This window comes from Drosophila guanche, unplaced genomic scaffold (assembly GCF_900245975.1).
Source record: "Drosophila guanche unplaced genomic scaffold, DGUA_6, whole genome shotgun sequence".
NCBI lineage: Eukaryota > Metazoa > Arthropoda > Insecta > Diptera > Drosophilidae > Drosophila > Drosophila guanche.
The window spans coordinates 11,243,445-11,256,519 of record NW_022995744.1 but is presented as its reverse complement, the minus strand read 5'-3'; the positions used below and the strand labels follow the sequence as shown (position 1 = coordinate 11,256,519).

Below are 13,075 nucleotides of genomic sequence, written 5' to 3'. Positions count from 1 at the left end.
TTTTTACGATTATAAATTTAATTTAATTTCTTACATTTTCGTTTGCCGCATGCAGCAGTGTGACCGAGGAATTATCGATAAAATATACCGCATGACCCTCAAAAATATACCGAAACATAGCTTCTCATTTTCAAAGTATACCATAAATATACCGCATACCCTATATGCATTTACTCGATTTTGATATTCCGCGTAAAATTTCGAGCTAGTTTGGATTTCCAGCGTTCAAACTATAGTTGTATCCAAATAATTAATAAATTCTATACAAGTTTGAATATCTTTAATTGGATTGTGTGTAAAATCAGGTTTAAACTAAAAAGATCAAACAAAAATAGTATAAAACGCTACGTGAGTGGGCATTTATGTTACGTATTGGACAACTTGTTGCTTTCCAACCGATAGATGGAATGCTATGTCATTTTTATACCCTGTTTTCAAAGCAGCTTTTAAACATTAATAATGACTTTATCTTAGACTGACATGCTCTTAACCTTTTCATATGTTTTCTATGAATATAAATATCGACTAAATCCATTCTCGGTATTCATGGCAAAAAAAGCGATAAAATGACTGTAAATTAGAGATTGACGTTTTTTACATTAATTGGCTCCTGAGATTACCAATTCCTCAATTCTTAATATATTTTTCCCGTGGCCCATAATATTTATGCTACCAACGGTAAAATACGTAATGGATTAAGTGAAGATGGAATAAATACATTGTTGAGATGATTGAGAAGAGAGTGAGACATCCCTCAAGAGAGAAGGGAAAATATCGGCAGCGCCGCCATTAATAAAACAAACGCCAGGGCTGGGAAAACTGGTTTCAGCTCATTCGGTTGAGTTCAACTATTTAAAAATGAGAATTAAATACTCAGTATATTTTCGATAGATTCGATTTTATTGTCCCTTTCTGGCTCAACAATTTGTCAGCGGTAAATTTAAAAAGCCGGTTTGAAAGGAATTGCTGACTTTTTCAATAACCTGGTGCATTAGAGAGCGTGTCTGCTCATTTCTGCGCACTTAACAGCGCTCTGTCGTTGCTCTGTTGTGCGGAGAGAAATTCCCTCACCGTTTGACAACAAGAAATTCCACGAAAAAATGCCAATTCACAATGGGAGCCCCACAACAGCGCGCGCAGCCATATTTTGAATTTTTTGATTGTTGATAAACATGTTTCGGCCGGCCGCGGATAAGGAAGCAGCAGCAAAATAGTGTCGAATCGTTTTCTGAATTCAGAAAAGTACGTTATTCCAAAACACATCCAATATATCAATGATCAATGTTTGCCAAAACATATATTTGAGTATTTCTCGGCCGCTACAAAAGAAACAACGGTTAAATCGTGTCGGCATTCCACTCTCCGCGATATCCAACATCAAGATGCAAAAATGACAAGAAACTATCTCAATAAAATAATTTGTGTTATAATGAGAAAAATGGATGCATTCTAATGCGAAATATGTCGAGTAAATAAAACAACACCCGCTAAATGTTATTTGCGTTCGTTCTCCAATCCTCTCTCGCTCTCGCACACCCACACACAGGCACACAAGCAAGCATGTATTGGTGGGCGATGATCGCGCTGACAAAAGTGCAGCAACAACAGTGATAAAAAAATGCACAACAATGAAAACAAAGTCGGAAAAGTTTCACAATGCATAGCCGCCGCCAGGCTATGCATAAAAATGTCCAACCCAATCGCCAGTGAGGTTTTAGTTTTTTATTTTGGCTTTTGCACTTGTCACGTTTTGAGGAATGTTTTTCCGTGTTTCGACTACAGCACGCACATTGCTTCCCTTCCGTACATTTCAATTGCAGCTTAAAGATAGCCCTCAGAATTAAGTTAAAACGGTTTATATTTTGGCACATTTGTGGAAATGAGTTTTGTATTTTTGGATTTGTGGCTTTGCTGCCTTTTGGGCAACACAAACACATCTAAAAATAGGCAGACGGGACTGATAAAACAGATCTGAGTGCGCTCTTTTTCTCTTCTCTCGTAGTGGTTTCGTGTGTGTGTGTGCAATGCTTGCGGCACATTGTACCCTGTACTGCGGGTATGATTCAACTAACCCAAACTTCAAACAATGTGAAAGGTTCAAGGAATAATTTTGTCCCACTGTACTGAGAACTGCACTGAATCATCCAACAAGTTGTTGCTGTCTTGCACGGTGTCCATCTTTCTGTTTTCTCTGTTTTCCTGTTCTGATATTTTATGCATAAATTAAAATTTTCTTTTGGACTTTGGCGGGCACATCGCACCTTTTCATATCGCACCTTGGCAACGGAAATTGTCTGGTGAAATGGAAAAACTCCCATGTAAGCAGACACACAGCACACTCTAACCCAATAACAATCAATGCACACCCATATAACCTCTCTCACGCACACACCCATGTAGGGCTTAATAAAGATTAACGCATTTCTTATCAAGCGGTGATAGCAGGCAAAAGGAAGATGGTGAACAGAAGAAACAGAGAGAGCGAGTGGGAGAGCAGCAGCACACACACACACAAACCCAACGCAGATCAGAAGTAGAGGTGGACATGGACCGTGTTTTCTTCGTGTCACATCGTGACTAGACGTGTGCCCTCCTGATAGGGTGCCTCAGAAAAAACGCGGAACGAAAAAACCCGATGAATATGTATTTGCACAAGGAACAGAAATTCAGATTTTCCGTCCTAACAAATAATTTGATCTAAGCCTTGCAAATTCCCCAAAAACTCTGTACAAATGAACATAAGCCGAATTCACGTTTGAAGGGCATTATAATGCATTAGTATTGAAGCAATAAGTGCGTGTTGGAAGTTCATTGCATTTTCGTGCCGTGTTGCGTCGTGTCGAGAAATTGCGGTCCATGCCCATCCCTAATCAGGAGAGAGAGCACACTACACGCTTTTTTACTCTTTTACTAGGCCTCTGATTAGCAACAACACCAAAGCAGCGTCTAGTTTTTCTCGTATTATTTATTTGTTTTCTGGTTTCATCGCTGCTTTCGCGTCGCCTCGCGCCGTTCAGCTCCGCGCCGCTGATAAAATAAAGAACAATATTAATTTAAGTTTAAAAATAGAATTTGCTGCAGATGCCCATTGCATGAATGTGCGAGAGAGGGAAAGAGCAAAGAAATAACTCTCTGCTGAGTGAGATCTGTGGCTCTCTTGCTCGGCACACACATGTTGATCTGCAGCGTCGAGAGAGCGCACGCTCTCTTGTGGTGATGTGACGCCGCCGTTTGGGGCCTTTGGGGCCGTTCGTTCGGCCCCCGTTCAGTATTATTCTCGCCGTTGCCGTTTCAAAAGTTGGTTTTCGGATTGCCAAAGCCGCGTGCGTCGCTCCCACACATACAAACACACACACACACACACTCAGTCGGACGTACACACACGCATTCAGAGCAAACGATATTATGCATATGTATATTTAATATATATTTCTTGTGATTGGATTGGGGCAAAATCAAAAACCCCAAAGAGTGCGGAGTGTGACTAGACTAGAGCTCCTCCAGCCATTCGTTTAGCCGTCGGTTTTTCTTCTTTCGATGTCTCGGTATCAACGCGCGCAGAAAAATCAACCACAAAGTAAAGGCCGAACTGCAATTCGTATATTGTGAATAGTTATTATTGAATTCAAAAACAAATTCCGTAAAATGTGTTAACAAGAGTGTTTGCTGACCCCCTCATAAAAGTATATAATACCAAATAAAAAAAAAATTAAGCCCCAAAATCAAAAGAAAACTGGATTTTGTGATAATTGTTTTGCGATCGCATGCGATGGCGAGAGAGGGGGAGAGAAAAAAGAGTAGTAGAGAGGAATGGAGAAAAAGTGCAAAGATAACAGATTTCTGTGCGGTTTCTGATAAGCGCTCATCTTTATCTGAGCCATATAAAAAACAACAAAAACGCTGATACTGCAGTATAATTTAGGTGGAGAGGAAATGAAGGCGAATACCCATATGTTTCGCCGAAATGTTAGATAAAATGTGGAAAGAGTGGGGTGTTTTGAGTACTATTCATTGCAAATTCCAACAAGAATCAGTTGTTCTGCCAGCTTCCTCTTAGCTGTAATTCAATGCAATCCACAATGCAATTCATTCTTCTTGTTCCACTCTCCACACTCTCTATATGGCTGCGTTCTCTCCAGCTCTCAACTCCTCTCTCCATTTTACATGCAGACAATTCAATTCCCTTTTCATGCAATTTACCGCTACAGCTAGTACATAGTACTAGTTTTAGTCTTAGTTTTCCGCTCTCTCTATGTCTCTCCCCCACTCTACTTTGGCTCTTCCTGTACGCGTGGCGTGTGTGTGTGTGCATGAAGTAGCAACAAAATTTTATTATAATTAACCGCAATATATTTTCCATATGAAAAGCAGAAGCAGCAAAAAAGTGAACAATTGTTAAACAACCAAAAAGCAAAACCAATTAAAAAAATAAACACAGTGCAAAAAACGCAGAAGCGGGAGAGAAGAAAACGCAAATCGTTGAAAAAACAAAAACAACTTAAACAAAAAGTTTATCTAACTGTAAACGCTGAGAGGCCGCAACGTGGGAGGCAAGGCATTTCAGAATTCAGCATCCACTGGGAGAGCAGCAGATAAAGACAACAACACAGAAAAACCGAGAGTGAGAGAGATCAGAAGTGTGTGCTAATGACGGAGCAGACAAGGCCGAACAATGTGAGTGATACCCTTTTTATTTGGTTCAGTGAAAAAGAGGGCCTCTCTCTTGCTACCACCCTCTCAATCAAAACAAAGTCTAATCGGAATTTTGGAATGTACTTTCATCTGATCACATATTGATTTCGATTCCATATAAGAGAACTTCTTGAAAATATGGGAAAGAACTGCATACAGAATAAATATAAATATTTCTGGTTTTTTCTTTTTCCCTTAAAGACTTTTCTTATCGCACTCAACAGGTTTTCTAGATTTTCTAGACGACAGTTATTAAATTCCAATTTTTAAATTCTGTTTAGAAGAAACTTAAAATGATTTATTTTAGTTGCATTTTGTTTCTGCGCTTTTACCAGCAATTTCCTTGCTCGTATTTCTTGGAATATCCTGCGCAAACTCCTGTGGAAACCAATATGTTTTGGTAACCAACTATTTCCGATTCAAATACTGCAATGGAGAGTGCAATCCTCCGAAACACGAGAGCTGGCAGAATCCTGATTTCCTTCACAGAACACACGATAGTGAACTTCATGAAAAGTTGGCCACAGAATTGCCGGCAATGAACACCTCAACAAGTTGGCCTTTCCCAGAGACCAGAGACTGTGGAGCCACAGAGTAGGAGGCGAAACCTAGAAATTGCCTCTCGATGCAGCTTCTTCCTTCGCAATGACTACTAGCCCCACAGAGACCAACGTTTTCTGACCAATTTGAAAAGCGTTTTCTGGTCGAATGAAATTTTAATGCCGTTTATTTTTAATGGCACGAAAAAAAATGTATTATTGAAATGTATTTTTGCCTTTTCTTGTGTTTACATTATTTCTGTGTCGGCTAATGAAATTGAAATGTTCGATGTGTCGAAAAAGTATAAGCTAAATATATAACAATTGTGGGTATTTATAATGTCGGTGGGTGTAATTGCTATTGGCCTGGCTTTCTTCTGAATGTGTGTATGTGCAACTACCAGCATTTCCTCAGAGGAAGACCTTAAAGAATATACATAAACATGTGTACATACTCGTACTTGTACTTTTGGCAACGCAAAATGTTCATATTTCGTACTTTGAATTCAGTTTTTTTCGGGTATCTGTTCTATGTCAACATTTGTACACAAAATACACAAATGTTTCACTCACAGAGGGTGCTGCTGAAAGAGTGTTCTCGCTTATGTTTACTCTGAAAATATTAAGTAATATATGTCACGCCCACCTCTTCCTCCGTTTATCTCTTTAACTCTGGTTTTCGCTCTGTCACAGGTTTCCGATTAAACAGGTGTTTTTCCTCAATTAAACTTTATGCTGTAGTTCTGTTTCCGACTCGTACGAGTAGCAATGCGTAATGAATTGTATTTCCAACTCAAAGTGAGACAAAATTGAGTGATGTTGGATGTTGTTGAGGTTTGCGATTTAAAGGTGTCTGCATGTGTGGTTTAAAACGGTGCAAAGACAACAGCCGATTGTTCGTGTCAAAGAGGAGTCGTTGCGAACTTCTAGTACTATAGCTATTTATTAGGCTGCTTAGTGCATGGGCACTGAGAAATAGCGAGACTCTCATGTGGTGAGTTAGGGAGTGAGGGATTAAGGCTGAGCCTTGTCTGGGATTTTAGTGGAAAGGGCCATCGGATTTTTGTGCTCTCACCATTTCCGCAAAAGAAAACTCAGAAGTAAAAATAAATAAACTAAATTCTAAAATTGTTATTGTTAAATTTCGCAAATGCTTTCGCTCTAAATATAGAAAATGCCTGAAAACAAAACGCTTTAAAACAAACATTTGTTTGTAATTCTTTTCAATTTAAGTAGTTCTTGACCGTGGAATCTTTTGTACCTGTGCGTGTGTGTTCCGTGTATCTGTCTGTCCGGTAATTAAAAACCACGTAGCATATCTCATGAAAGGTGTTTTTTTTTCCAAGAATAGGAAAATGGAAATAATTTTCAGTTTCAGTTGGGCAGTGCACTGCATAAGGAAAGAGGTACATTAGGAATTGAGAGCGATTTTTGAGAGATATTTTATCTCCATTTTGGTAATCCAAAAATTGTGTTGTAAAAAACGTTTTCTTCCGTTTGTTTTTTTTGTTTTCTGTTTTTCATATGTTTTTTTTACTATTTGTTTTAGGCTAAAACCGCAGAAAGTTTTGTGGTTGGGCGCAGCGGCGACACAATCTTATCATCTAGGGGGTTCTATAAATAGCACCCAACCCCGTAGATGGGTCTATGGTGGAGCTTGGAGCGAAAATTGTCGCCCAACCTTTTTTTGTTTGTTTGTTTCTGTATCTCTATCCCATAGAATATATATTTGAAGGTTGTCTCTCTATCTGTATCTGTGTCGGTAGTTGCTGCTTGTATCTGTATTTATCTGTGTTATTTTGTGTGTTTTTTTTTGTTGCAAATTTTAGTTTTTGCTGGACTTTTTGGTGGACTTTGTGTGTGTTTCTTTCTTGTTTTCTTTTAGAGCGACCGTGTGATCATTTAGCGTTGTGCTAATTTAATTTGTGTTTTTGTATCTCTGCTGTATATCTGTGTGGCGGTATCTGTATCTGTATCTGTGCGTATATCGAATTTTCTGTTTTCTCTGAATACAACAAATATCTGCTCCAGGTAGTTCTCACACATATTCATTCTCCCGTTAGTTGCGCTCAACCTTCACCAGATCCTTGCAGTGATTTTGGATCAGGGTGTATAGTTTAACCAACAACTTGTCCGCCTCCTGGATTGTCATGGCATACACGTAGACACGCCCATGGTCATGCAGCTGGGCCACCACGCCTGGTATTTCACTGGTCACATAATAGACATATTCCGAATTGTCCTCATCGCGGCACGTCTGGGTGGACAGCACAAAACGTTGGGCGAACATCTTTAGGTTGATTTGTTGGCCAAAATGTGCCGTTGACCGCATGCGCAGGTATTGCAGATTGTGCCCTGGAGCCGCTTTGAAGTGGGGAACATTCAATATGGGGGCCAGCAGCTTGTCCTGAATACCCATCAAGTCTTGCTTGTCGTCGCGACAGCCATTGATGATGGTCAGGGTGCCATTTGGCCAGAGCCACGATACCCGACTATGCTCCGAGTGCCGGTGGTGATTCTCGAACCCTTGGAGGACATTGATGTAGTCATTGTAGTGGAGTCGTGGCAGTTTTCTGGCCGCCGACTTGAGATCGATTGTCTGGTTTAAGTGCAGCGTGCAAAAATTTCTGGAATACTTCAATTCAACCCGCAGGGTCTGGGTTTCCAAGGTCTTCCTTTTCCGTTGGGACATTATGTTAAACCTGAGCAGAAGCCGTGAGCGGACCGTCGGAAGTTTTGTGTCCAGCTTGCGGCACAGGTTTTGACGCGAACCCTTTCCAAAGCGCTGAGACCATTTGCTGCGCAATCGTTTGGCCTGCGGATCTCGATACTCGCCGGCGGTTTCCTCGCAAATGTCCTCGAAATTTTCCAGCAGTGAGCGGTAGCTCTGTTGCCAGCCATTTTCTGGCAAGGTCGAGGGATGTGCGCGGCTCATGCAATGGTTTTGCTGCTCCTTTTCAATTTCATCCTCGAAATCAATGTCCACTTGGTACCGGTCTTCCCACAGCAGTGACTTGTACTGTGAAGTAAGGATTTCGCTAGTCTTATGTAGCCACTGCTGGCACTCGGCCTGATCCTTTGGCTTGGGCTGCACATCTCCAATGTCTGCAGGCTGCAGTTGTTCTTCCACGTTCAAGACCTTCTCCTCCTCAGAGGGAAGTGCAACTGTCTGCAGCTGCTGCAGGTCTTCCGGCATGGCCACTTCTATATGTGGCCCAGGCACCAATTGATGGGATGGGTCTGGCATTTCATTCTGCAGGGCATTGGCTTGTTCTACTTCAAGCGGCACATCCATTTGGTCTTGCATGGCAATGACTTCTTCAGCGGCTTCCATGAGCCCCGAACTGTCGCTCCGAGGGCGAGTTAAAGAAGGGTACAGATGGATGCGTTTTCCAGCCTTAATTAGCTCGTCGATCTCCACAGCTTCACACCCTGGAAGTTCTTTTCTGTTGGCCTTAACCCACTTGCGTAGTTGTTTCAAACGCAAGTCACGGGGTACGTAAGGGAAGCCCGGATACTCCAAGAGACTATGACTACTCACAATCGGAGTCGCTTTCATGGCCAGCCGCTCCTCTCGATTTTTCTCCGCTTCGAGAAGAGCTTCGACAGCCAGAGCATCTTCCTCTGGCAACGGCACAAGTCTGGCCCGCTTCGGTTCTGGCTGTTGTGGGCTGGTTGGCTTGTCATATCGCCTTTTTGATAAAAGGGATGTGGTTCCGTGCACGCGGCAGTTTAAGGGCCAAGTGTCTGGATCGAGCAGACCCGCATCGATGTCCTTTGCCATCTGAGAGATTTCCTCAGACGTTGGAATATGTCTGGAAACTTCTGGCATCTCTGCTGGAATTGCTGGCACAGAGCTGTAAAATAGTACGAAAGGATATTTATGTTTTTAAGTGCCAAAACTGTTTGTTTCCGATCTAGTTTGCCTTTGAACGAAATGTCAAAGACAAACAATTTTGATAGTTTTTGCAAGAAAATTGTGGACAATTTTGGGACCCATGGATGATTTTTTACGGCATTTTAAAGTAGAATTTGGAAAATATATTCCTTAAATGTAATTACCTGCAATACTTTTTCTCTCCCTCTTGGGTATTATGCAGGCTTCCATTTTGCTGTGCCACGTAGTCGCGGTAGCAATTGACATCAGATTCTTGGCGGTGTTCGCCTTGTGCTGCTTTCTTTGTAATGCTATAATGTTCCATATTGTCTGAATATGCTTCCCGCAATTTGTTTTATATTTATTTCTCCTACCTTTGGGTTGCCTCTTTCTCGGCCATTTCAGTGTAGTGATTAGAGGCTCGACTTGGCATAATTTGGTAAATTTTCTAGGAAATTTCAGAAAGTTTTTTACTTATTTGGCTGTGCGACACAAATGAAAATTGAAATGAAATTAGCTGAACTGAACTGACAAGCAAAACGTTTCGACAAAAGTGCTGGTACTCTCATAAACAGTGTTGGACAACTACACGTACTTCGTATTTTAGCTTACTAATAAGTGTTGATAAATTAATCTTTGGTTGTGTTTTTTTTCTAGGCTTTTTTATTCGTTTTGAACGGTAAGACTCAAATTGTCTTCATTCATTACTCTACTTTAGCCTTTTTGCTAATGTTTCCTCCCATATTTGAGTATGCGTTTTGTTTTTGTCCACAGAAACTAGATTTAATCGGTGCTTTTCTAGTATTTGTTTCAACTGCGAAAAGCGGGCTGCTAAATTTTAAAACAGAGATGATTTCTTATCGTTTCCATAGGAATATTAGTTGATATTAGGCTGATCCTGGAAATGATCCTGGTTCACCGCGTAACCTCTCAACTTCCCTCCGCCTAAAGGTCTGAGATTCCCTACCTTCCCTTCATGGTTCTTATTCCTATCATATTCTGTCCGCCTTTTTTCAGAGTAAGAAAGGGTTGCAATGGGTTACTTCTGCTCGAGTATAATTATACTCTTTCTACTTATGTACATATTTCTGCTGTCGCGTTTCACCAGATGTCTGGTTATTTTCATCGTCTGTTCGATTCACTGTAGAATCTCCCAAGAACGTTGTGGCTTTAAGTCGACTTTGAGCTCTTCGCTCTTCATACATTTTTAAACAAAACCAAACATAAATTCCTGCAAAAGCTTGGCAAAAAGTACAACGAGAGTAAAAAAGAGAACTGTCAACTGTCAACAAGAGATTTCACGCCTATAATTAAATTAGAAGTTCAATCCTAAACGAAACTAATAAAACGATGCCAGATTCGTGTTTTTGTTGTTGTTATGGTCAGCACACTTTCAGTCTTATACACTATTTATTATAGCAGTTTTATGAGGAATAAAGCACAGATCAAAATGACCAACAGCGCAGAATAGAAGGAAACATTTTCTGCACGAAAAGAATTCAATGGAATTTGGTTTTATTTGTTATTAGTTAGATATAGAAAATATAAAAACCATTAAGGACAGAGAACTTCCTCCGAGATTCTGCTCTCAATGGCAATCTCAGAAGAGCATGTACACTTCGTTGCCACATTTAAATTTTTTGTATTTTGCTTAACAACCCATAAATGAACAAACAAACAAGAAAAATTGGCGACAAAAAAAAACACAGATATAATTATGTATGTACAATGTACAAGTAGATATGTAAATTTTCCATTCTCAACATTTTCTTGACGGTCAAGCTTGAAAAGTTTTTCGCGCGTTGCAGTAAAAATAATAAATAAACAATTATTTATAATAAAAGTGTAAGAAAATAAAAAGAGAGACAGAGGCAATTCGATTGAGAAATGTAAAATGTGTATAAAAATTTCCATAGCCATAGCCAGAGCGGTGTCAATGTTTACAGATTGTCGCAAAAAAGGAAACAAACATAAATGAATGCAAAATGTATATAAAATATTCCACACAAGAATTAAAAGTGTAGGAAATACACTGTGAAAACGATGGAGGGGAACGAAGAGAAAGGTGGTTGGGGAGCTACTGTTTGAGCAAGCATTTAACAGGGGATCGGCAGATTTTTAATAACTCTAGAAACGAAATTTTTCAACTTACCTACGGGGTACTGGGCGGGACACAGTGTAGAGATCCGTGCTGGAATCTGTGGCGGAAAAAAAGATTCCACTATAAATAATTTGGCACTCGAAAGACTCTCGTTCGTTGTTGCGTTTTGCCACTGCATAAATTAGACATAACATGTCAGACAGACGTCGGGAGTCTGGTGACATTTTGCAACCAATGGCCAAGGCCATGGCCATGGCAATGGAAATGTGGCAGTGCGGCACCCGCACCAAAACCCAACAGAGTCTGCCCCTTAGCCCCGCTTGAAAAGAGGCCTCGATCCCACTTCTGCCGTAATTAGAGTTGCACATAAGCATACACGTCCAAAGGAGGCCGCCGAGTCCTTTCTAGAGAGCGATGAATGGTGTACAGCTTCATTTTTTGTGGTGTTGCAGCTTGCAGCTAATTGTTTTGTTGCAGGATTGTTAGGTATTCTGTTTGACTTGGGGATATATATACAAATGCATACAACCAGAGTATCCTCGCTTAGCATCATTGATAGCAGCGCGAACATCGCGTTGCCTTGGCGACATGCTCCTTCAATTGTTCTTCCAACCCACCACATGCATGGCATGTGACATGCATTTGTTTCGCTTTAGGCAGGCGGCAGCCATCCATCCATACATTCCACTCTAAAGGTTCGTTAGAGAGGAAGAGGCTGCTGAAATTGATAGCATTTACCATCAATTAGAGTCCTCACTGTACTAAAGAGCCTTTGTTTGGGCCCCTCCAATTAGTGGCATTAAATGCCACATGAAGAGCACCAGACACTAAACGTATTTCGGATGGAAAATAGACACCCATCAATGCATAAATGTATCAATAATATGCATCCACAGTATGCAGCCAGGAGAATGTGTTTATTAAATGGAAAATACTTAGAACCTATGTAAATGTACACCCAGAGAACAATTACAAATAAGAAATTAATAGGACTAATACATTGGACCTAAGAGCTTGAAGTGCCACAAAATTGAACATTTTGTACTTCAATTAAAAAGTTGTTGGGCTCACAAATTGATTCAAACACAATCAATCAGTCAAAAATCATGTTTTCATGCATTTATTTATTCAATTCATTAGCTTTTAGTGTCTTCAATGTTTCTAATATCTTTTGGGAGCACTTATTCCCTGCACAACTGCACTAAGAAAGGGATCCCTGGGGCTTATCTTGTCTATTTCTTAGACAAGGTGGAGAAAGTTTTCTCTCCTACACTTGTTGTCAGTTAGCCAAGTTTTTGGGATTTAGATTGTAAGTTGCATTCCAACTGCAAAAGCAAGGAAGTGAACAATCAACAATGAAATGGGTGAAACTCATGTAAAGCTCAAGAGAAAATTAAGTCGAGGCAACTTTATTTTGCTCTAGAAATTTGCTTAGAACATAACAAAGGTATAAAATTAAGGATATTGGTATGTGGGCATAGAACAACCTATAAGTTTATGACAAATTTCCGTGTATCTGCTAAAAATTCAATTAATGGAAGCTATGCTCTTCTTAAAGTCAACAAAAGCCTTACCCAAAACTAACATTCCCTAAAGTTTTGGACCAATTTTCGTTGCATATTCCCTGTCACAGCAAGCCAAAAATTTGTTTCCATTCTGGGCACTTTTAGCAGCATTTAAATTGAAAAAAAGTTTGGTCCACACATCCAAAAAAGGTTTCCACTTGGAAAAATCAGAATTTAAAGCTCTGTGGAGAGCTCTTTTGTTCTTATCATAGCGGCGGTGGGGGTTAATGTAGTAATTTAATTTGGACAATGCCAGAGAGAGAGAGAGAGTGAGAGCCTTTCTCTGGTTGCTCTTTTGTCG

At 40.2% G+C, this 13,075-nt stretch overlaps 2 protein-coding genes across 2 annotated transcripts in view; one reads left to right on the top strand and one right to left on the bottom strand.

The window, feature by feature from the left end:
• The first annotated feature begins 4,409 nt into the window (after positions 1-4,409).
• The window catches only part of LOC117580202 (receptor-type guanylate cyclase Gyc76C), a 35,375-nt gene continuing 26,709 nt past the window's right edge, over positions 4,410-13,075 (top strand). The window contains exon 1 of the mRNA XM_034266591.1: positions 4,410-4,674. The gene's annotated coding sequence lies outside the window, so the exon portion shown is untranslated. The remainder of the gene's footprint in view (positions 4,675-13,075) is intronic.
• Positions 6,689-9,084, bottom strand: LOC117580205. Its single transcript, XM_034266599.1, has one exon. The coding sequence runs from the start codon at positions 9,061-9,063 to the stop codon at positions 7,291-7,293; it is 1,773 nt and encodes a 590-aa protein (XP_034122490.1). The 5' UTR covers positions 9,064-9,084; the 3' UTR covers positions 6,689-7,290.